Below are 20,417 nucleotides of genomic sequence, written 5' to 3' on the forward strand. Positions count from 1 at the left end.
ACACTTCTTGGCAGACCCCTGTGGAGATGTTACTCGGGTCAGTGCCTGTGGTTTTTCTGCTAATGTCCTTTAGATGTTACCTCTTTTGTTGTTCATATGGGAACAACATCATCCAGTTTTGGGAAAAGCAACCAAATAAAGCTCTTGTTTTTTTCTATGATGTGTTAGGATAAAATTCTGGTCCAGCTACTGAACAATAGTTGTGAGGTCTGTAGGCAGCTCTGGTCATTCAGCCAAAGGCCTTCCTTTATCATCCATAGCACAAGTCATCTGTCTTGTCAAGAATTGCTGGTGATCCCCACACTGTGGAACGTATGTTGGGACTCACAGGCCGATTCCTGCAGCAGCAGGACAAAGGGTGATCCTACCAGAAGTCCCAGAGAGCTGCACTTGGCTGTCTGCCTGTGTAAACTGGTGAGATTCCAGGGCAGACAGTTCAAAAAAACCTGGAGAAAGTGAAGTTAACCTGTTTTCCCAAAAGGTTACTATCCTCTGCTTGTATTGCTCTTAAAACTTCTCTGGTGACCAACTATGCTTTTCATCAACAAAGGAATGCCCCTTTTTATACAACAGTGAACACCCACTGATGTTCCCAAGGACATCCCTGCAAGCTGTTCTGTTCTGAACCTCTCCCTCTATGACAGACTAGCCACATTTCCTTTCTGTAAGAACACATTTGCTTGGCTGCTCAGGGTCAGCAGACCCACCCAGACTTGGCACTTTGTCTTGCAAGAAATCTCTTGCTGGGCTGACGGTCCAGCATGTCTTGGGCCGTGTTTCCTTGGCTCCTTTAGAGACTAACAGGAAAAAAAAAAACCCAAACCCTAAAATATCCCCAGGGCTATGTCAAACCAGATCAAAGGAAAACTGCTTTCACTCTGGGAATGTAAGTTAAGAAATGAAGTTTGCTCCCAGGAGCTCACTGGTGGGATTGAATATAGACCTTTCTGAGATGTCTGGATCCAGATCCAATTTTTCTAACCACATAGGGTCAGTCAAAATTGCAGTCTTTATGTACAGCCACAGCTTTCTGAAGCTAATTTTCATTCAGTCTGTGTATCTCAGAATAATGTGATGTTCCTTCTTCCTCAGCTGTTGGCAGGGGGATGTGGAGCATGGCAGCGTGAGTGCTGGACCTGGGAGGTGTGCTCTGTTACTGCCCCTCAGGGAATTGCGCAAGAGCCGCGCCCTCCTCTGCTTTGTGTGAACTGATTTGCTGAGTAATCCAATCTCCTTTGGAATGTCCTTCCTGTTCTAGATCAAAAACGAGACATGCATTGGTTAAATGACTTCCCCGAGGCCACATAGTAAGTGACTCATTGGCAGAGGCAAGAATTAACGTGGTATCTTTAAATTCCAGCTTCCTGGACCCAATAGCCACTGATTTCTAGGGCTCTTCTCTTTCCTCTCCCAGACTTTATGCCCTTGCATGCTGAAGGATTTGCCACATGTGCAATTTCCAAGGTGACAATATCTGACCACTGCCAAGAAAATGAGATGCCTGTTCTTTGCTGCAGACATCTAGCATTTGAGATATACAAAGAAGCTAAAGTTCTTCCTATTGCTTTTCTTTTTGGAATGTTTTACCATGTTAGGCCCAAGCAGATGCAGTGCCAGGTCTCCTCTGTGCCCGTGCCTCCAAAATTGTACATGCTGAAGGTGTTAATCTGTCCTCTAATGTTATTTTCTGTTTTTCTAGAAACATCTTCGCTGCAGTTTCCCTGAAATGGGAACACTCTGTCCATACCCAGTCTTAGTACAATAATCACTTGCAAAAAAAGCCAGTGAGTGGGTTTTATAAATCCCAGTTCAGTGTTCAGCAAGGTATAACATCTGTTGTGATCAGTATTTTAGAACAAACCTCTTTGATTAAAAAGTTACAGTAAAGCCCTTTGCTTTGTACTGAATAGCTAAATAATTCACAGGACTGGCTGTAATCTCTCTAAGGTTCTTGCATTTCGAATTAAGAAGGAAATTCAGGGTAATTCTGTAGAGCGGTAGCACAGCCAGCTGGATCTCTGCTGTACTGGCAATTAAGTACTTTCCATTTTATAATGGCTCCTGAGGTATGCTGGACTCAAATCCGGCAAAAAAATTGGTCTCCTTTATCATCTGTTTTTGATGATAATCTGGTGGGTAAATGCCAGCAGTCAGGACTGAAGAGTTTTTGGTTTGATAAGTTCACAGAAATGGACTGTCGGGTGTGCGGCCACAGAGAGCGCCGTAGATGGGGCATCGGTGTGAGCAGCACCTGCTGCCACAGGGGCACAGCCCCAGGACAGCGCCAGGGCAGCCCGGCACGGCAGGCACAGCCCCGGGACCCAGGGGCCGCACTGCCACCGCGGGCCCGGGCAGCGGCCGCCTCAGGACTCGGCCCGGCCCCGCCCGGCGTGGCCGCCTCCTGCCCCGGCCGGTTCCGGGCCGGGCCGGCTCCCCCGCCCCGGCTGCGGGCGGCGGCAGCGCAGGTGGCGCAGTCCCGAGGCCATGGCCCGCAGGCCCCGCCGGTTCCCGGCGCTGCCGCTGCTGCTGCTGCTGCTGCTGCCGCCGCCGGCCCTGCCCCGCCGCACCTCCGGCTGCGCCGCCCGCGGGCTGTGCTGCCCCGGCCGCGACCCCGCCTGCCTGAGCGCCGGCCGCCGGCCCGACGGCTCCGCCGGGCCCTGCTACTGCGACCAGGCGTGCGCTCGCACCCTCGACTGCTGCCACGACTACGCCCAGGCCTGCCCAGGTGAGCGACTGGGGCCGCGGCCGCAGCCGGCCCCGGCGGCCCTCGCTCGCCCTCGGGCTCCGGCCGCGAGCCTGGGCACCGGCGGGCTCTGCGGGGCTCGTGGGCAAGTGGAGGAGCCTGGAGGAGAAGTGCCGAGAATGCCCAAGACGACTGTGGGACAAGTCTGAAATAAGGAGGGTTGCAGTGAGCTATGTCAAAAAGTGTACTTTCTGGAGCAGGCATTTCACTGGCATCATTCCTGTAACCTTCCACATCCCCGGTTGTTGCTCTTCCTCCAGTCATCCCCTGTGTTGTATCTCAGTGGAGTGCCTGGAGTGGCTGTGCAGAGCCTTGCAAGACAACCTATCGTGTCAGGACGAGGCACATCATCCAGGAGCCCAGGAACGGGGCAGAGGCATGCCCTGCTCTGGAGGAGAGGGCTGGCTGTGTAGAGTACTGGACTCGGCAAGGAACAGAGTGCCAGCAGTCCCTGAGTAAGCTCACTGAAAAGTGTCTGGGGAGTCGTGGGAAGGACTGGTTTGGGTCAGCAGAGCTGTTTTTTCCTCTGAAGAATCGCTTTTAGACACCAGTATGTTTGCCGCGGGCCTGCCTGGGCTAATTGAGAGCTGGGCTCTTTCACACTGGAGCTTAGACACGTCCTGCCCAGGACAGTGTTGGAAGCGGTGCCTGCAATTTGCTATGATCCACTGTGTCTCAAAACTGAGATGTTACAGGTCTGCAGGTCTGATGTGCTCTCATTTGTACAAGCTCAAATCTCTGGAAATTTTGGTGAGATTGGCAGATTTGTGTCTGTTCAAAACTTCTGTAAGTGGGTGTCAAACACTTTTTTTCCATTTTGTTTATTTATTTATTTATTTGTTTGTTTGTTTGTTTACTTGCTTATCTGCAAAAAGTCACAAAGGAGTGATACCTCTTCATGCTGAGAAATGCCTTTTCTGCACTGGAGCAGAGGTCAGGCAAGGGAGACCTCCAGATAGTTTCTGTAGAAAAAGCCTGGGTTTAGTTTGTTTAATTTAGGTTTTTGTGGAATGTCTTTACCGATTCTTTTAGAAGAATTGCTTGTCATTTTGGCTGGTATTTTGGGGTCAAAATCTGTCTGTCTGTCTGGATGTCAGCTGCAAGTGACTTCTAACCTGTTGAGAACTGGTATTAAGGGAATATCACCTCCCCTTCTGTCTTTGGGTATATAATTAAGTTTATAAGTAAGTATATAAGTAAGCTTACTCTGTTCAGTAAAATCTGGCAGCTGTACAGATTCTCTTCCCAGTGGAATGATTATATATATATAGTGATAGATAATATGAATAAAATATAGTATTATATTATATATTATATATACATATTATAATATATAATAAGAATAATATATATATATAATGATAGATAATATGAAAATACAAAGTTAGAATTGTTCTTGTCTCTGCTAAAGATAAAATCTATGATGTTAAAAGTCCATCTTTTCTGTTTTGCAGACATAACGAGCCTTAGAGCAGCACTGCCACTGACACTCTGTACCTTTTCTCTTTGGTATACACAGTTCCGGCATTAATAACTAAGGGAGGGTTTGGAAAAGCGAGGAAGAAAAGAGCTCCAGCTGATGGGAGTGAAAGGGCAGGGTAAGTTGGATGCTCATCTCAGGGACTCAGCTATACTCCAGAGTCTCTCTGGTTGCAGGAGGGAGATCATCCCAAGGAAAACCTTTACAGACTAAATCTTAGCTCCTGTCACAACCTGCTCTACAAAATCTAAGTAACTGAGGGGAGACAGTAGAGGAAGTGTGGCTCAGCAAGTGGGTACCAGACTTGGAATGAGATTAGTCAAATGCTTGACCAGTCTGTGTCCCTATTGGTAAAAACAAATGCCAGTCATACCTGGTATTTTTTTATACGATAGCTGAAAGCATCAGCAGAGTAGTTTATTCCCTACTTAACCTTGTCAAAATGCAGGTACACCACATATTCTGCTCTTAATGGCCTTGGATGTGGGGATTTTTTGGTTTGTTTTTTCTTAATTAGTGATCTGTGGTCTTGCAGATGAGTGTGGCTCTGGCAGCCCTGTGCAGGCCTACCCTGGTTTTTGAGCTGACCTGGCAGTTGTTGGGTTGCAGGTACTGCGTGGAGTTCCAGCTCATGGCCCTGACGCCAGGCTGCCTGCACAGCCAGCACTCGCACGCCAGCTGGACCCGCTACCTCAGGGAGGGCCACAGAGTGTGCGTGGAGTGCCAGCACCCAGCCCTGCAGCCCCCGAGGCAGCGCTGCTACGGTGATGGCGCTGGCAGCCAGCAGTAAGAGTTTTAGCTTTTGTTTTCATGTTGAATGTGTTATTCTTCTCCTTTGATCCGCTTGTTTCAGGATCACTGTGCACTGCATGCAGCTTTCTGGAGAAATTAGGGGGTCTTTGGGCTATCTGTGGGCAGCTCTCTGCATTGGATAAGAGCTGATCCAGTTGTGGTAGCTGTGCTTCTCCAGAGGTCAGGGCTGGGAGATACCAATGTGAGGAATTCCCTTAAACCACTGAACAATAAAATCTGGGAAGGGGCACAGTGCTACAGAAAAACATCTGTTCCTGTCACTGTTAGGTTTTACTTCATTCTAATACAGCCTGTGGGCCTCACTGTGGCTGCTGTTGCTTTATAGTGGTAGAGAATTGGGCCCATGGACTAAAAATGGATGCTATCAGACTAAATGGGATTTACTGGGTGATTTAAGCCCTATTGTACCTCGTGGTGACTGCCCTGCAGTGGAGGTGCAGCTCATTTTCTCTCACCTTCTTCCTGTCATGACTGCATTTCAGGAATCAGTTGTTGCACTGGCAGGCGGTGGGGAACGATCGATGCAAGGGAACCTGGAGGAGAATTCGCCAGCTGGACACTTGTTCCTGCCCTTCTGTTCACAGCTTCTTGTTCATCTGACTTCTCTTGGCAGTCCCAGCAAGCCCCAGTGTGCAGCAGCAGCAGGGGTCAAAGCAAGGGGTCCCAGCCAAAGCAAGGACTTCTCCATGTCATGTCAGAGGCTTTGCTTTCACTGCCTTCCAGAGGTTGCTGACTGTACAGGGGTACCTGGAATCCTCTCTGTGTGTGTTCTCCTTGATTTCTAAGGAAATCATGCTGGCTGGGAAGTGCTCTCTTTTTTCCCTGAGAGAATCTTGTCTGACCTTGATGACTTCTTGAAATTCCTCCTTTCTGGAAAGGAATGAGAATTTACCAAATAACAAATCAAACAAAAAAGGCCATAAGAAGCAAGATTTAATTACTTTTTTAAAGTCTCAGTGAAGAAGAAGCAATGCAAAATAAATTAATGCATGTGCCTTCTTTTTGTGGCAACAGCACTTTGTGGATATTCCTGCTTGTGCATCTATTCCCTCTATTTTCATCCTCCCTGGTCTCATAATTTTGTTTGGCCCTCAGTCTTACAGAGGGTTGATCTTGTGCTGCTGAGGTAATGATAGAACTTAGAAATGTGCTTGTCAAATCTGTGAGAATAGGGACAAGCTGGCCCTTGGACTTCAGTCTCAAGGAACATCTCTGAGTTGGCCCAAAATGCAATGCAAGTCCTGGGGCTCTAAATAGGAAGTCAGCTCAGCTGTGCCAGGTGGACTACACCCTTGTGTTTTTTACTGGGAGTGTTTTGAAATATTTTCCTTATATTCTGCTTACTAGTATTCATACTATTCTATAAATGAAAATAAAGGAGACTGGATATATGTCTATCTGTTTGATTAATCTGTGTGGTGCTATCTCTTTAGCTTCTTCACCTGATTTGTTCCAGACAGGAACTCACTGCAGGTTGAGATGACATTCATTCCATTTGTCACACCCAGGTGAGTGGCTGGGGCTGGCTCCAGCAGAGAGTTTTAATGCTCAGCTCCATCTCCTGTCTGGAATTGGATCACAAGCCCCTCTATTGACCATGCTGAAGGTCTTGCAGGGAGACATCAAGTGGCACTGTGGATTGGTGCTGCAGATGCTGAGGCTTGTGTGGGGCCATGAGCACCTGATGCCTTTGGCCAGGGCAGTTGGGATTTGAGAGCAAGGCTCTGCTTCTCATTATGTGTTACAAGCTGCCTGTGAGTTAAAGACACACAGGGGTTGATATCATCCCAGAGAGGGAAGATTTTAAGAAAAAAAACAAAAGGTCTTGTACTTCACTGTGTAACATAACCTGTCACTAACTTGTGCCCTGCTCAGGAGCGCTTGCTGGTGTGTGAGTGCAGGGGTGTGATCCCCAGAGATGGGTTGGGGATAAATCACTGGAGCACTTCATTTTGCTTTCTGAGTGAGGATCTCTGTCAAGCTAAAAGCCAATTTCATTTCTTGGTGGTCTGTAGTGAGAGTAGCATTTTGTCACTGGAAAGTGTTCTTCTGCAGAAGCCCCTTAATTGAGCCACCAACTTCTAAAGAGGCAGGTGGTTACTTCAGGAGTGGAATGAAAACAGCTGTTGGGAAAGCTGTCATTTTCAAAATCTACCCAAACTTGATCATGGGAAACCCTGCTTTTACCACATTCTTTCAGAACTGAGTACTGAAACTATAAAGTTTTTGTGTAGTAGTTTTTAAAAATTTTAAGTCTTCCACTTGGGTTTTCTTTGCTGCTGCCTCATCCCTGAGAGCTGATAGCATAAGGTCTTACCAAGAGCTACTATTGGTGGCATGTAGGACTGCCAGCCCTTTCCTTCTGTCACTGTAGCCTGGAGATGCAGGAGTATGAAAGATTCAGCCCCCAAGGGGCCCTCACAGAAACTGTGTTTCTGCACAGGCTGTCACTTGATGACACAAGACATTGCAACTGTTTCTGCATCAGCACATCCTAAAAAGGGCTGTGCAGTGTGCTGGCTTCACCTCCACGCCTTGTGCGACTGTGCAAACAGATCCTGTTGGTAAATTCCTGGGGGAAGTGTGTGTGTGAGGGAGCAAGAGTGAGCCTTTTGAGTAGAAGAAGGTAATGAAGTTGTCAGATCACTTTCCCTGCAAATGAAAATCAGCTCATGGTGTTGACACATCCTGTTTCCCTTTAGGAATTTTTTCACCATTCATCATTATGATCTCCATAATTTCTATTACTTGAGTTTTTGAAAAAGTGAAACTCTTGGAAATCCAAGGTAGAATACTCCTGAAAGTGGCTTTGTACTGTAAACAAGCAAGGCAGGCTCGCACAGAGGAAAGGCAGTTCTCCGAGGATGGCAGCTGTTCCCATGACAACGCTGAAAACCTTTCACCACTGGTTATCAACAGGAGAACATCTCCCCCAGCAAACCCGCAAAGCAAGGAGCTGAGTCCCCATCCTCTGTAAATCATCCTGCTGGGCTCTGATAATGCAGCACAGGCAGCTCCACCTGCCAGGCACCTGCCTGAAAGAAAAGAAAATAAAGCCAAAGCACCAGTGAATCGGATTTATGCAAAAGCAAAATTAAGCTCAACTGATGTTTCTACAGTTCCTCCTGCTCTCCAGCTGAGGATCTCAACTTTTAATGATGAAAAGTCAAGCAAAAAATCCAGATCCTTTTCCAACCTGCTGAAGAGCCCATGTCGAGAGTCTCACACCGTCTCACATGGTTTGTGTTTGTGTCAGGGCTGCAGCTGGACAACTCTGAACCTTAGCAAAGCTTTTCAGACTGATTTTCTGGAAGCTGTAAGGGAAAAAAAAGGAATGTAAAGGAAATTATTTTTGTTTGAAAATCAGTTGAAATTTGAAATTTCCAGGTTGGCTGGAAATTAATTGTTTCCAGGAGTCCCAGCTCTTTGTTCCCTGGTCTCTTGGCATCACAAACCGGGTATACCAATCCTGAAGGAATCTCAGCTGAGAAATCCCAAGTATGGGTGATATTTGTAGCTACAGGAATGTGCATCTTACCTGTGGTGTGTGGGGCAAGAGGGGCACAGGGCTGGGCTAGCATCCCAAGAGCTTCTGACTCACTGCTTGCTCCTAGTCTCAAGCTTAATCTTGGTCAACTTCTCACCCTTCCTCCTGCTTTTTCTGCTCTATGCTCTGCTGGCACCAGTCCATGGGGGGCTGTGGATATCACAGAACAGGTACATGTATCTGTGTGTCATCACTGGTTGTGTAAGCTGCCCTGTGACCCCATGACAGCCTGCAAATGGGGAGGCCTTTAAATCTGTCCTGCTTACTGTGGCTGTTCTCCAGCACCCTGGTCTGTAGGGTACAAGAATCCGGGATTAATGGCAATATTTTTATATTGCCTTAAATAAACTTCCATTCTTGACCAGTGTATTTTACTTCATTACACAGGAATGTTAAATGCAGTATTTATCTGCAGAGCTATGCAATCTTACAACAACAACAACATTTGATGCTGCTTAAGATTAAAGGGCTCTGGTTTCAAGAGCAGAAAGGATTTCTAGCTGGAAGGACCCAGCCCTTCAGTGCCCAGGCACCACACAGCAGGAACCTGAGTTTCCAGTTCATTTCCAGGAACATTTCTAATGCTGAAGTCACTGACCTTTGTGAGAAGGTCACTGGAGTGACAGACTGGTGCTGGTCCAGCAGGCACCTCCTGTGCTCCTCCTACTTCTGAGACCATATCCTCTCTACACTACAGATAATATCTTCGGTTTCAGCACCTGTGACCTGAGCTGAGAAAGAGGAGTGAGTGGGATGTGCAGCTGTTCTTTACATATGTGCTGCCCTATGAAGATTACTGAATTGGGAGTTGGGTCCTCAGGTGCAAGAGCTGTGATTGTGCGTGTCTCCAGGAGTGGCTTTGGGCAGTCTAAGTGTAGAATCTCTGTCAGGACTGAGGTGAATATACATGACATACTTGTGAATTGCTCAAAGAACTTAGTGGGTGGGAGAGGAAGGAAAAGGGGATGATAAGGATGCCTTTTTCTCCTATGCTCTCATACAGTGGAAAGCTGGTGACTGGGAGCTATTGAAATGCTTGTAATTGTCTCATTAGAGACAGAAAATGTGATTAAAAGGGATAGCAATCTCTCTCCAAATTCAAAACATTGCAGTCTATCTTTGAAAGCAATTTTGGCTATTAGCACAGGTGATAAAGTCCCAGAAATTGAACCAAATCTAATTGCTGTGTCAAACCACTGAGAAGAAGAAATGAGTTCCCTTCCAGATGTCAGCAGACACATCTGCGTGTGGAGGGAATGGGAGCATGGGGTGGGGGCACAGGCAGCCCAGGTGGGAGCCCCTGAGGATGGCACCCCAGGGAAGAGCAGAGGGCTCTGCCTCTGCCAGGGGGCTGCCCTGGGGCTGGGGGGCTGCAGAGCCCCTGGAGCAGCTGCCGGCGGGGCTGTCTGCAAGCGGCATCGAGAGCGCACGAGCAGCCTGGCCGAGTGATCTCCCGCACAACAAGCAAATCACTTACGTATTTTTCATGTTCTGCTTAGATGTTGAAGTTTTAATTCCTCGTCCAGGCAAAAAGAGCGTTTAATAATAATTTGTCAGCACAGTTGAGATGTGTACAAGTGAGACAGCTGGGCAGAAGTTCCCGCTCTCACACCGTCAGTGTGACTCTTCCCTCTCTCCAGGCCAGAGGTGGCTTGGACAGCGGGGCCCCTTCTGTGCAGAACAAGGGACATTGCTCCAGGGCTGCAGTGAGCAGCTTTTGGTGCTCTTCAAGGCTTTCAGAAAGGCCTTCAATTCTTCAGTGCCTTACAGAAACTACAAGAAATTTAGTTTTGTATTTCTCTGACTTTATGAGGTTGACCAAAATATTTGGCACATGAAGCTTGACTTTGACCCCTGGTGTATTTTCTTTGAGAGAAAATCTACAAAACTCTCCTCTCTTGCTTTCTCATTCAGTTGTACGTGGGGTCCATCTGGGACCAAAATGAAAAGCACTGAAGTGCAGAGGAAAAAAAAGAAATCTTCCTGAGTCTTCCTTACCATGGAACAGTTCCATGACCAATGGAACTGTTAGAGTTATGGGGTGAAAGCAGTCCCTCTCCCTGGGTCACCCCAGGCTTAGTGTCTCTGCTGGGAGAGGCTGGCTGGTCCAACCAGTCCTTTTGTACCTCACCTGGGGCTCTGGTGATCAGGGTGTGGCAGCCAGAGGCCACCTCTGACATGTCCTGCTGTTCCTCTGCCACGTGGGGTCAGGCAGGCCAAGAAACCCTGCCCAGAAAGCCATAAGTAAAGTGTGAGAACGGGTGAAAGGGACCATCTTATGGTATCTGGCTGAGAGTTCACCTGTGTCACCATGGTCTCCAAGACCTCCTGTATCAACTTTGCAGCCTGGAGAGTGCTGAAGGAGATGGAAGGGAAGGAATCAACAAGGAAAGTAAAACAGCTATTTTTTTGTTTCATTTCCCAAGAAATAAGAGAAGATTTTTGCAGCTAATGAATTATTTCTGAAAACACTAGTAATAGCTGCAGGCAACATTAGCCTCAAGTTTCCCAATGAGCAGGAATCACTTATGTACCATTTTAAAATTCTAATGTATTTTCATTTGCTGTAGCTCAACTCTAACATGACTGGAGGTCTGGAAAGAGGCCAGAAGAAGTAGCCATGTTTCCAACAGATTACTCTCTCCTCAGATGAAGCAGTGGAAAGCAGTTCCTGCATCCTATTGGAGCCTGGGGCTACCAATTATCTCTGCAGAGAGGCTCCAGAGCCCTTGGTTAGCGCTGGGGATGGGCGATTTCAACTAAGCAGAAAAATTGGTTGTGTCAGAGGTTAAATAGCTCTGCTGCTGCTTAAAAACAGGTTTGCTCTGGACTTCAGAGGCACTGGAGTTTCTGCCTTCACTTCAAAGAAACATTATAGCAAATCTGGAGGCAAAATCCAGTCAGGAATGTGACTGGAATGTGGTGAGCCATCAGCACATGATCCCCTCCCTGTCCCAGGGGGGCAGGTGATGGTTTGAAGTCCCACCTCCCACCCAGAGCTGAGGCTGGGGCACAGGGAAGAGGGAAGGTGCTGCTCTGGCAGAGTCTCCAGGGCTGGGTTGGCTTGTCATGGCAGTGCTCAGTGACTGAGGGATGTGTCATCTGAGAGAAAAAGAGGAACAGATGGTAGAGGGAGTTACAGTGGGAGGAAAACCCAATTAGAAGTCCCAGCATGGTTTGTGTTGGGGATATGGATCTTATACCTTAAGTAACAGCCAGGAAAAGAGAGATACCAGGCTTTGTCACCCATGGTGGAGAAAATTCTTGTTTCAGGCAGAGAATGATATGAAAAGAAACTTTGGTAAAGCTTCTGGGAGATTCTTCTCTGAAGGGAGAGTGAATGAGGGAGATAATACAATTGGAGAGATGGACTTATTATATCCAGTGTGTGGACTCAGTATTCCAATAGAGGTTTTTTAGCTTCCCCATCCTGGAAGAGTGTTTAATAGTTAAAACAGCAGCCTGAGAGTTGGAAGTCTGGGGAATATCCCAGATATTCCTCAGGGTATACCCCTGGGAATATCCCCAGCTCCTCCTGGTATCAGCACCTTGGCATCAGTCTTGAAGGGGGTCACTTGCATCCTGTTTTGGCCATTCAGAGGTTAATTTTCAGAAGCAGAGAGCATTCCATGGGCTGGACTTGGGCAGTGGCACCTCTCAGCCTCAGCTGCTATAAAATCCCTCATCGCTGAGACAGTTTGCAATTTTTTGCCACACGTAGGGATGGGGCTGTCTGGAAAACACTCCTCCCAGGGAGGGGGCCAAGTACTGGCTCTTGAGCTCCAGGGACTGTGAAAAGGCCAAAGACAGAACATTTCAAGCTCTCAGCGAGTGCTTAGGGGATGCTGGACTCAAATTCAGCTGTGACAGTGGCTGGGAGGGGGACAGTTCTGGCCAGGCTCATGGGCAGCTCTCTGTGTGCAGAGGGGGAGCGAACAGAGGGACGAAGCCGGCTGTAGTTTCACTTGCAAACACGAGCCCTGAGGTCCAGAAAGGCTCGAGCTGTGCTTTGCAGGGCTGCTGTGGCACTACCCCCGTGCCCCCAGCCCTGCCCAACCCAGCCCTGGCACTGGTGCAGGTGATGCTCTGCAGGTGAACTGCACAGGGATGCTGGGACTGACTGTCCATGGGAGGGCAAGGAACAGGGACTGAGCAAGAAAAAGTGAGAGATTTCTGGTTTTCTTCTCCATTAAGAGGGCTATGGAATGAAATAAAAATAATTTTTGAATAACATGAGATTTGGGAAAATTAATGTATTTTTGCTCATTCTTTCTCACTTTGTTTTTTTCCATTAAGTTATATTTCTACCTGGTGTTACACTCTTAATTACCTTTCTGAATACACCATATAGGTCTCAGATCCCTGACTAATGTTGATAAATCATTCTTTTGAAACAGATAACGTGTTTTCTGAGTGGTGCTCAGGAACAAAGGCTCAGAGCTAAGTGCAGGACCAGAGCTCAGGCATTCCCAGGCCTCACGGTTACGTTATGACCAAATCAGCCTAGAAACTCACAGATGCAACCCTGGTGGAAAGAACTGCCCAGCCTTAAAGCTTTTTGCTCTCTATAGAGAAGTCCAATACATGCTGTTTGGTGAGTTTATTCTGGAACTTATGAGAGTATCAGTTGCACAAACTTTACCTGATGTAGGCATATATTAATAAGACTGCAACACATTATGGGGTGTTTAATATCCTGGAAGTCCTCTTGAAATACCTCAGTGTCTATAAAATCTTCCTGCAGCTCAGGGTATTGCCCAGCATATTCCATTTCAGGTTCCACCCCTCCACCCTGACACCAGAATAGCAAAAGTATTTAGTCGGGAAGTCGGCACTTACGAAATCCTTCCTTCACTTTCTCTTCATTTCTGTTACATAAATTCTGTATTTCCTGGAATAGAGGCTCTGAACTGCTGAACTCAGTCTGAAGGCAACCCAGATAATGAGCTCATTTACATTAATAAGAAATCAGCTGTTCCTTTTTGCTGGATTCCCAGGGGAGCAGCTGGTGGTCTGCTTTTTCCATGCAGCCATTCTCCTCCATACTGAAATGCCTCAGAAACATTTGTTTGCCTGAAAATGTTACTGGAAACCAAAATAGCTGATGTGAAAAACAAATAGAGAAAGCCATGGATTGTTCTGGTCAATTAGACCTTTGGGAAGTGGTCAGATAGTTTGTATATAATTCAATAGCTATATTCAAGCCTCATGGCTCTTAATTTACACTTTCTCATGCTTGGATCATCTCACTGTCCCCAAGCATTTGCCTCTCCACTGTTCTGGACAATGCTAGATGCTGCATCACAGACTAATTATCATAAAGTCATGAAAACAACATTTTACATTATGTAATTTTGGGTTTACACATAGACCAATTCATTTTATCTTCAGTTATTACTAACTCCATCTGCCAATTAGAAAAATGGTACCGGGTACAGCAAAGTGTAAACTATTATAATTTTTTTAAATCTAAATCTATTTTCTATAGATTTAGATATCTTTTTATATATCTATATATCTATATACATACATATCTAAACAAATAGATATATAAATAAATGTTTATAGGTGTATAGATACTGATAAAAAAGATAAAAATTCTAAAATTATTCTATTAGCAATGTGGGTTAATTGTTTTATTTTATAAGGATTAAGCTCAATGATGCAGTTGCACATATTTGCTTTTTTTTTTTTCAAGACTCAGGTTAATGCTCAGTACTTGTGTTTCCAGCCAGAAACCACAAACTTTCATTGCTGTGATGCATTAGTCTCAGCTTGTGCCTGGATGACTGAAAATGATACTCTGGGGCAAAGTTACCTCTAAATGCTCTTGCTTGCTTAATAATAATGATGTTGCATCTCTTAGTAGCCCAATTTCCTTGCAGAAAGTAGGAAGGAAGGTAAGTAAGTAGCAGGAGGCTGTATGGAAGAATCTAATTCATATTTTATAAATACCTTGTAAATTATATATATTATTACTTTCTCTTCTGAAATTATCAAAATATATTGAAAATCGGACCCTTTTCTCATGTTTATCTGTGCTGAAATGCCTAAAGATCCTCTTTGGGTTTGGTGCCACAGGATGATGTTAGATGGGAGTAGAAACCCTCCCCGGAGAGGGCAGGGACAACCCAAGCGAGGGCTGTGCTGCACTTTGAGCCCAACCTCCAGCACTGTGTGCTGAGTTAAGCTCTGGGAAAACTGCTGGGTTTATTGAAGAAAGAATTAAAAGTAGCACAGATCAGTGCCCATGGCTGATCTTTGCCCTGCTGGGAGATGGGATGAGCCCCAGCAGTGCTTGGGGAGCTGCTGGGACTCAGTGCCCTGACTTGGGTGTGCACTCCCTCGCCAGATGCTTTTGTTTGATTACAGCTTGGGATTGTTGGCTGTCTCCTGGCTCGGTGTCAGGCAGACATCACCTTGCTCTGGGTGCTCCAATAACAGATATTGTGGGTTTCTAGGTGGTTTAGAGGACGGTGTGCAACAAAGAAACAAAATGATTCCTAGTTCAACCTAAATAAGAGCAATCAAGGGAAAGTCCGTTCAGGTGGTAAAAAAGAGCTGGTGAGGTTATTTCTGACAGAGCCAGAGAGACTAGGTACCTGAAACTGTGGGCTGGAAAAGGAGAAAAGGAGTGAAAAAGCTCCTGCATTTCACTGATCTGTACAAAACCTGGAAATGCTCAGGTGTTGGTAGAAAAAGAAATGCACAGGTGATGGCCCCAGTAACTTCTGGCAGCTGGTGCTGAGCTGCCACTGGAGACTGGGCTGGGGGTCCCTGTTATCCACAGGGGTGACTTTAACCTGCTCCAGTCAGTGCCTTGGCTTGGCATAAAGCACGGGCTGGGGGGATGTGGGATGAAGGGCCTAGGCAAGGCAAGGCAAATTTCTGTAGTGTATGCTAACTAGGGCAAAAATATTTCCTGTCTATAGATTTGGGACACAATTATGAACCACCACACCTCAGGAGATAGGCATTATTTTAATTGACTCAGTAAAGTAAATCAACTCATAGAGAAAACCTCCTTGGACAGTATAATTACAGATACTGGGCCGTAACTCATGAGCTTGCATGCTTGGCCTGGCAGGCAAATAACAAGAGAAGTCATTAGCAGAAAGTGAAAGAGGAAGACATGTTATAGGAATTTCTTCACTTTCTAATTCTTCAGTTGTAAACTTCTCTTCATGTTCAGTGCCTTAGTCTTCCTAGATGTGTCTGTCACTGCTTGTGATGAAACATCTGATCATTTAGGTTTTTCTTACAGAGACCTAAATTGAAAATGAACACAAGCAAATGCAGAACCATGCCATTAAATACATCAACTTCTGTCATATTTGTCCACTTGTGCATTTAACTTTCTGGTTTTCCTTTGCAACTGTATAAAGTGAGATGTAGAGCTGCACAGTGCACTTAGTCTTTTATCTTGGATTTGTATGTGCAGGAACCTGTCAGGGTACATGGAGTGCAGAACCACACAAACAGGTGGATGATCTGGATAGAGCATGTGCTTACTTGGTTTTTGTTCTTTTAATTTTTTAATGACCATAAATCAAGATCTCCATAAATCAGGGGGTTCACATAAATCAGAGGGTCAGAGCTTTGAAGACTCCTACAGAAATAGCATTCCAATATAAAACAACATTTGATGTAATAAACTTAGAAAATATTCCTGAGAAGTTTGACTTATCTTTGCTCAGATGACTTGCATAATTTAAGCAACCCAATCTAATGGAGCAGAAGACCACAATGACTCTCTGAGAAAGCCCATTTCTGTCCTGAGTAGCAGCCAAAGCAGCCTGTTTGTCTAATGTTCACCCCCAGAGCTCCTTGTCTCCAAACATCAGCTGTTCTCCCATCTGCACCTGGTTTTGCATCTGCACAACTGTGTGATCAAGGTGCTCATCTCATGGTATGGCACAAGTGCCAGGGAACGTGCGTGTGTTTGTGTGTTTGTGTGTGTGTGTGTGTGTGTGTGTGTGTGTGTGTGTGTGTGTGAGTGTGTGTGTGAGTGTGTGTGAGTGTGTGTGTGAGAGTGTGTGTGTGTGTGTGTGTGTCTGTGTGTGAGTGTGTGTGTGTGTCTGTGTGTGTGTGAGTGTGTGTGTGTGACTGTGTGTCTGTGTGTGTCTGTGTGTGTGTGCCAGGATCTCAGGTGTGTGCCAGGTGTGTACACACACTCTGTGTGTGTCTGTGTGTCTGTGTGTGTCTGTGTGTGTGTGCCAGGATCTCAGGTGTGTGCCAGGTGTGTACACACACTCTGTGTGTGTCTGTGTGTGTCTGTGTGTGAGTGTGTGTGTGTGAGTGTGTGTGTGTGTGTGTGTGTGTGTGTGAGTGTGTGTGTGAGTGTGTGAGTGTGTGTGTGAGTGTGTGTGTGTCTGTGTGTGTGTGTGAGTGTGTGTGTGAGTGTGTGTGTGTGTGAGTGTGTCTGTGTGTGTGTGTGAGTGTGTGTGTGAGTGTGTGTGTGTGTGTGAGTGTGTGTGTGTCTGTGTGTGTGTGTGAGTGTGTGTGTGTCTGTGTGTGTGTGTGTGTGTGTGTGTGTGTGTCTGTGTGTGTGTGAGTGTGTGTGTGTGAGTGTGTGTGTGTGTGTGTGAGTGTGTGTGTGTGTGTGTGAGTGTGTGTGTGTGTGAGTGTGTGTGTGTGTGAGTGTGTGTGTGTGTGTGAGTGTGTGTGTGTGTGTGTGTGTGTGTCTGTGTGTGTGTGAGTGTGTGTGTGTGAGTGTGTGTGTGTGTGTGTGAGTGTGTGTGTGTGTGTGAGTGTGTGTGTGTCTGTGTGAGTGTGTGTGTGTGAGTGTGTGTGTGTGAGTGTGTGTGTGTGTGTGTGAGTGTGTGTCTGTGTGTGTGTGCCAGGATCTCAGGTGTGTGCCAGGTGTGTACACACACTCTGTGTGTGTCTGTGTGTCTGTGTGTGTCTGTGTGTGTGTGCCAGGATCTCAGGTGTGTGCCAGGTGTGTACACACACTCTGTGTGTGTCTGTGTGTCTGTGTGTGTCTGTGTGTGTGTGCCAGGATCTCAGGTGTGTGCCAGGTGTGTACACACTCTGTGTGTTCTGCACGCCCCTGCTCTGGCAGAGGAGCTGGGGATGTGGCAGTGCCCAGCCTGGCCGTGGTCCCACGGTCTGGGTGAGCTGTGTCCATGTAGGGAGAGGACTGAAGGTTTGTGCCCTGATTCCGACAGACTCAAAACAGGAGGTGTCAGGCTTGGCACAGCTTTCCTGACTCATGGCCTCAGCCATGAACAATAACATATGTCTCAACCTGCTGGCAGCTGCACTGAGCTCAAGCAGGAGCTCGGTGCCAGCCAACAGGAGTTGTATTTTTTGCCAGTATATGTGACCACGAAACAGGGCAATAAAGGCTTTTAAGTTTTTCCATTCCTTTTTATTTATTTCTGTAGGCTGTAGTAAGGGACCATTTCTTTAAAACCCTTAGACATTTGGACATATTTTACAAGACAGTACAGTTTCTGAATGTCACACATTGATCACAGTTTCATACTATTACATGCATATAAAGACACAGATTTTTTTTTAATAGTTTGTTTTACAGAAACAACTGGAGAGGTCAATAAACTTCAACAAAGAATGACTAAATCAAAGTTACAAAAAATGTAAGACTCTAAGTACACTAGAATATGGCTAATGTTGCTGTAATGACCCCAAAGTGCCAGGGCATTGAAACATTTCTTAAAAGGGAAGAAAACATCTGCTGGTGCATTGGACCAAGATAATAGATGAATTGAGTGAATTCCAATATAACCCAATGAGGAGATTGTGCAAGGCATGCAGGATCTGCTGGGCTGTCAGGCACGAGCAATGGCCTTTCTTACAGATACGCTGAGCAGGCCTCACCAATGATTCCCCCTTGCACAGGTTAAAAATGAATTCAGTGCAAGGCAATGGAGAAACCAGTCCTGTCTTAACTTTCAGGGTCACAGTCAGTTTCAGTTTCCAGCTATAAAAACAATTCGATCTAAATGTTCCAGCAGAGCCACAGAAAACACATTTTCCAGTTTTTATTCGTTGTTACATATCGCTTTCTTTTTTAAAAGGACCCCCACAGCTTTCCTATCCTTCAGTGACAATGGGTGCTTACGGCTGCCTTTGGGGAGGTCACTGGAAGCCTTTGCCTGGGCTCAGGGGCTCTGCAGGTCCTGGGCTTTTGGAGGAGGAGTCCGGGCTGGTCCCCGGCGCCCCTGGGCATGGAGATATCACTGGGCAGCACTCGCTGCCTCGCTGATGTGCTGATGTTTTCTCCCTGTTCTGAAGATGCTTCACTGGCCTGACAAGAGAGCAGGATTCTGCTGTAGGAAGCAGGGGTGTATTTTTTTAATGCCAATCTTGTTGGAAGGCGAGTTTGGTTGGTAGCTGTGGCTGGCCTTTCTGAATACAGTATCATGGCTTCAAAGTTCAAAGTAAAATGGAGATGCTGCTCCCCCACCCTTCCCTCAAACACACCAGTGGGGAATGGTTCAATGCAAAAGTAATTTTCTGCACTGACCACCAAAAAGCCAGAGAATGGGGGAAAAAATGTTACTCACAAGCCAACAAAACTGATATAAAAAAAATAAATCCCAAGGGTTGCAGGAGCCAATGTGTGGTGAACAGTATGTGGAGGCAGTACAACATAACAGGAAGAAAAGTCATAAATGGCAGAGCTCCTAAATGAAAAACACAGAGAAGAATGGATGAACGGTCTTAAATGTAGATTACCAACAGGACCAGAGGTTGTGCCACAATTCAAAGTAGCCCATGGCCCATCTGCTGGCAGTGTCCTCCAGCTTCAGCAAGTGCCTGGACCGGGGGCAGAGAATGTTGAACTGTGGGGCTGAGGTTGGGATCCTGCTGGAGGGACAGTCACCTGTGAGGCTGAGATGCCACCTGTGGCATCAAGTCCACAAAGAGTGAGCTGCCGTGGAGGGATGCTCAGTCATGCCTGGAATGACTGTCACCCTCTTGCCTGAAGGATTCGCCCCTTTCCCAGGCTTGCCCCGCCTCTGTTTCCCATTCCCTCACTCCAGTGGTTTCCAAGGAGGTGCTGTGGGCAGACACCTCCAGCCCTGAGGCCATACAAAGCTATTAATTTTCCATTAGCTTTTAGAGATAGGGGTCCAAATTCTTTACTGATCTAAAGGGGGCACAGCTCCATTGGCCTCAATGGGCTTTAACTTACAGCAGCAAAGAATTTGGCATTTCGTATAAATTTGGCTCCCTGGCTTTCATGAGGCTCTAGTTTTGAGGGGTCTTTGTATGGGGTTCAGTTTTATTATTAATTTTTGAAGGTAGCGTCACTGGAGTCTTAGAAAGCCCCCTTTAAAAATAAAGGTTAATCCTTGTTCAGTCCTACAGGGCATCAACAGTATTATTTGTAGTTAAAAGGAAGCAGGAAGGTTTTACTTTCTCTTCTGAGCCTCTAAGACTGAAAAGCAAAATTTGGAGTACTATTTACAGATATGAACACTTGTGGCACCCAGCCGTTGGTGTCAAAGGACACTTCTTGTGGCTTAGGTAACACCAGCAACGACTGGGAGGGACATCCTGGATGCAGACTATCAGTTTTCCTTAGGTTTCCTTTGCCTGGCCAAGGCAAAGTTTCAGTGCAAGAGCCTAAATGTGATCAGCATGAGGTGGGAGATGCATGCTGGAAAATAAACATCTCTTCTTCAAGGGGCTGGATGGTATTTGGGACATTCCTGTCCTGGTGTGGGAATGCAAAGTTAAGAGTGGTCTGACTAGAAGTTTTCTATGGTTTTGTTGACTATGCTGTAACAAACTTGCTGACATGGAAGGTGCTTTCTGAAGGCACCTGATGATAGATATGGCAGCCTATTGCATCAATTGCT

At 46.3% G+C, this 20,417-nt stretch overlaps 1 protein-coding gene and 1 long non-coding RNA gene across 4 annotated transcripts in view; both read left to right on the forward strand.

Moving 5' to 3' along the window:
* The first annotated feature begins 124 nt into the window (after positions 1-124).
* The window catches only part of LOC147650110 (somatomedin-B and thrombospondin type-1 domain-containing protein-like), a 39,978-nt gene continuing 19,685 nt past the window's right edge, over positions 125-20,417 (forward strand). Inside the window, exons 1-5 of one of the 3 annotated variants that reach the window (XM_086852526.1) lie at positions 125-2,725; positions 3,004-3,198; positions 4,263-4,341; positions 4,833-5,009; positions 12,981-13,063. In XM_086852526.1, the coding sequence (XP_086708652.1) occupies positions 2,485-2,725; positions 3,004-3,198; positions 4,263-4,341; positions 4,833-5,009; positions 12,981-12,984 (696 nt within the window). In that variant the 5' untranslated portion in view covers positions 125-2,484 and the 3' untranslated portion in view covers positions 12,985-13,063. Of the gene's footprint in view, positions 2,726-3,003; positions 3,199-4,262; positions 4,342-4,832; positions 5,010-5,518; positions 6,432-12,980; positions 13,064-20,417 lie in introns of those variants that run through there. The other 2 variants (XM_086852523.1, XM_086852525.1) reach the window with 2 other exon arrangements.
* Positions 6,399-8,944, forward strand: LOC111938413 (uncharacterized). The gene is made up of 2 exons (XR_015276907.1): positions 6,399-6,544; positions 7,739-8,944. It is a non-coding gene; the product is annotated as an uncharacterized LOC111938413 (long non-coding RNA).

Source organism: Cyanistes caeruleus, chromosome 16 (assembly GCF_971803275.1).
Source record: "Cyanistes caeruleus chromosome 16, bCyaCae1.hap1.1, whole genome shotgun sequence".
Lineage (NCBI taxonomy): Eukaryota > Metazoa > Chordata > Aves > Passeriformes > Paridae > Cyanistes > Cyanistes caeruleus.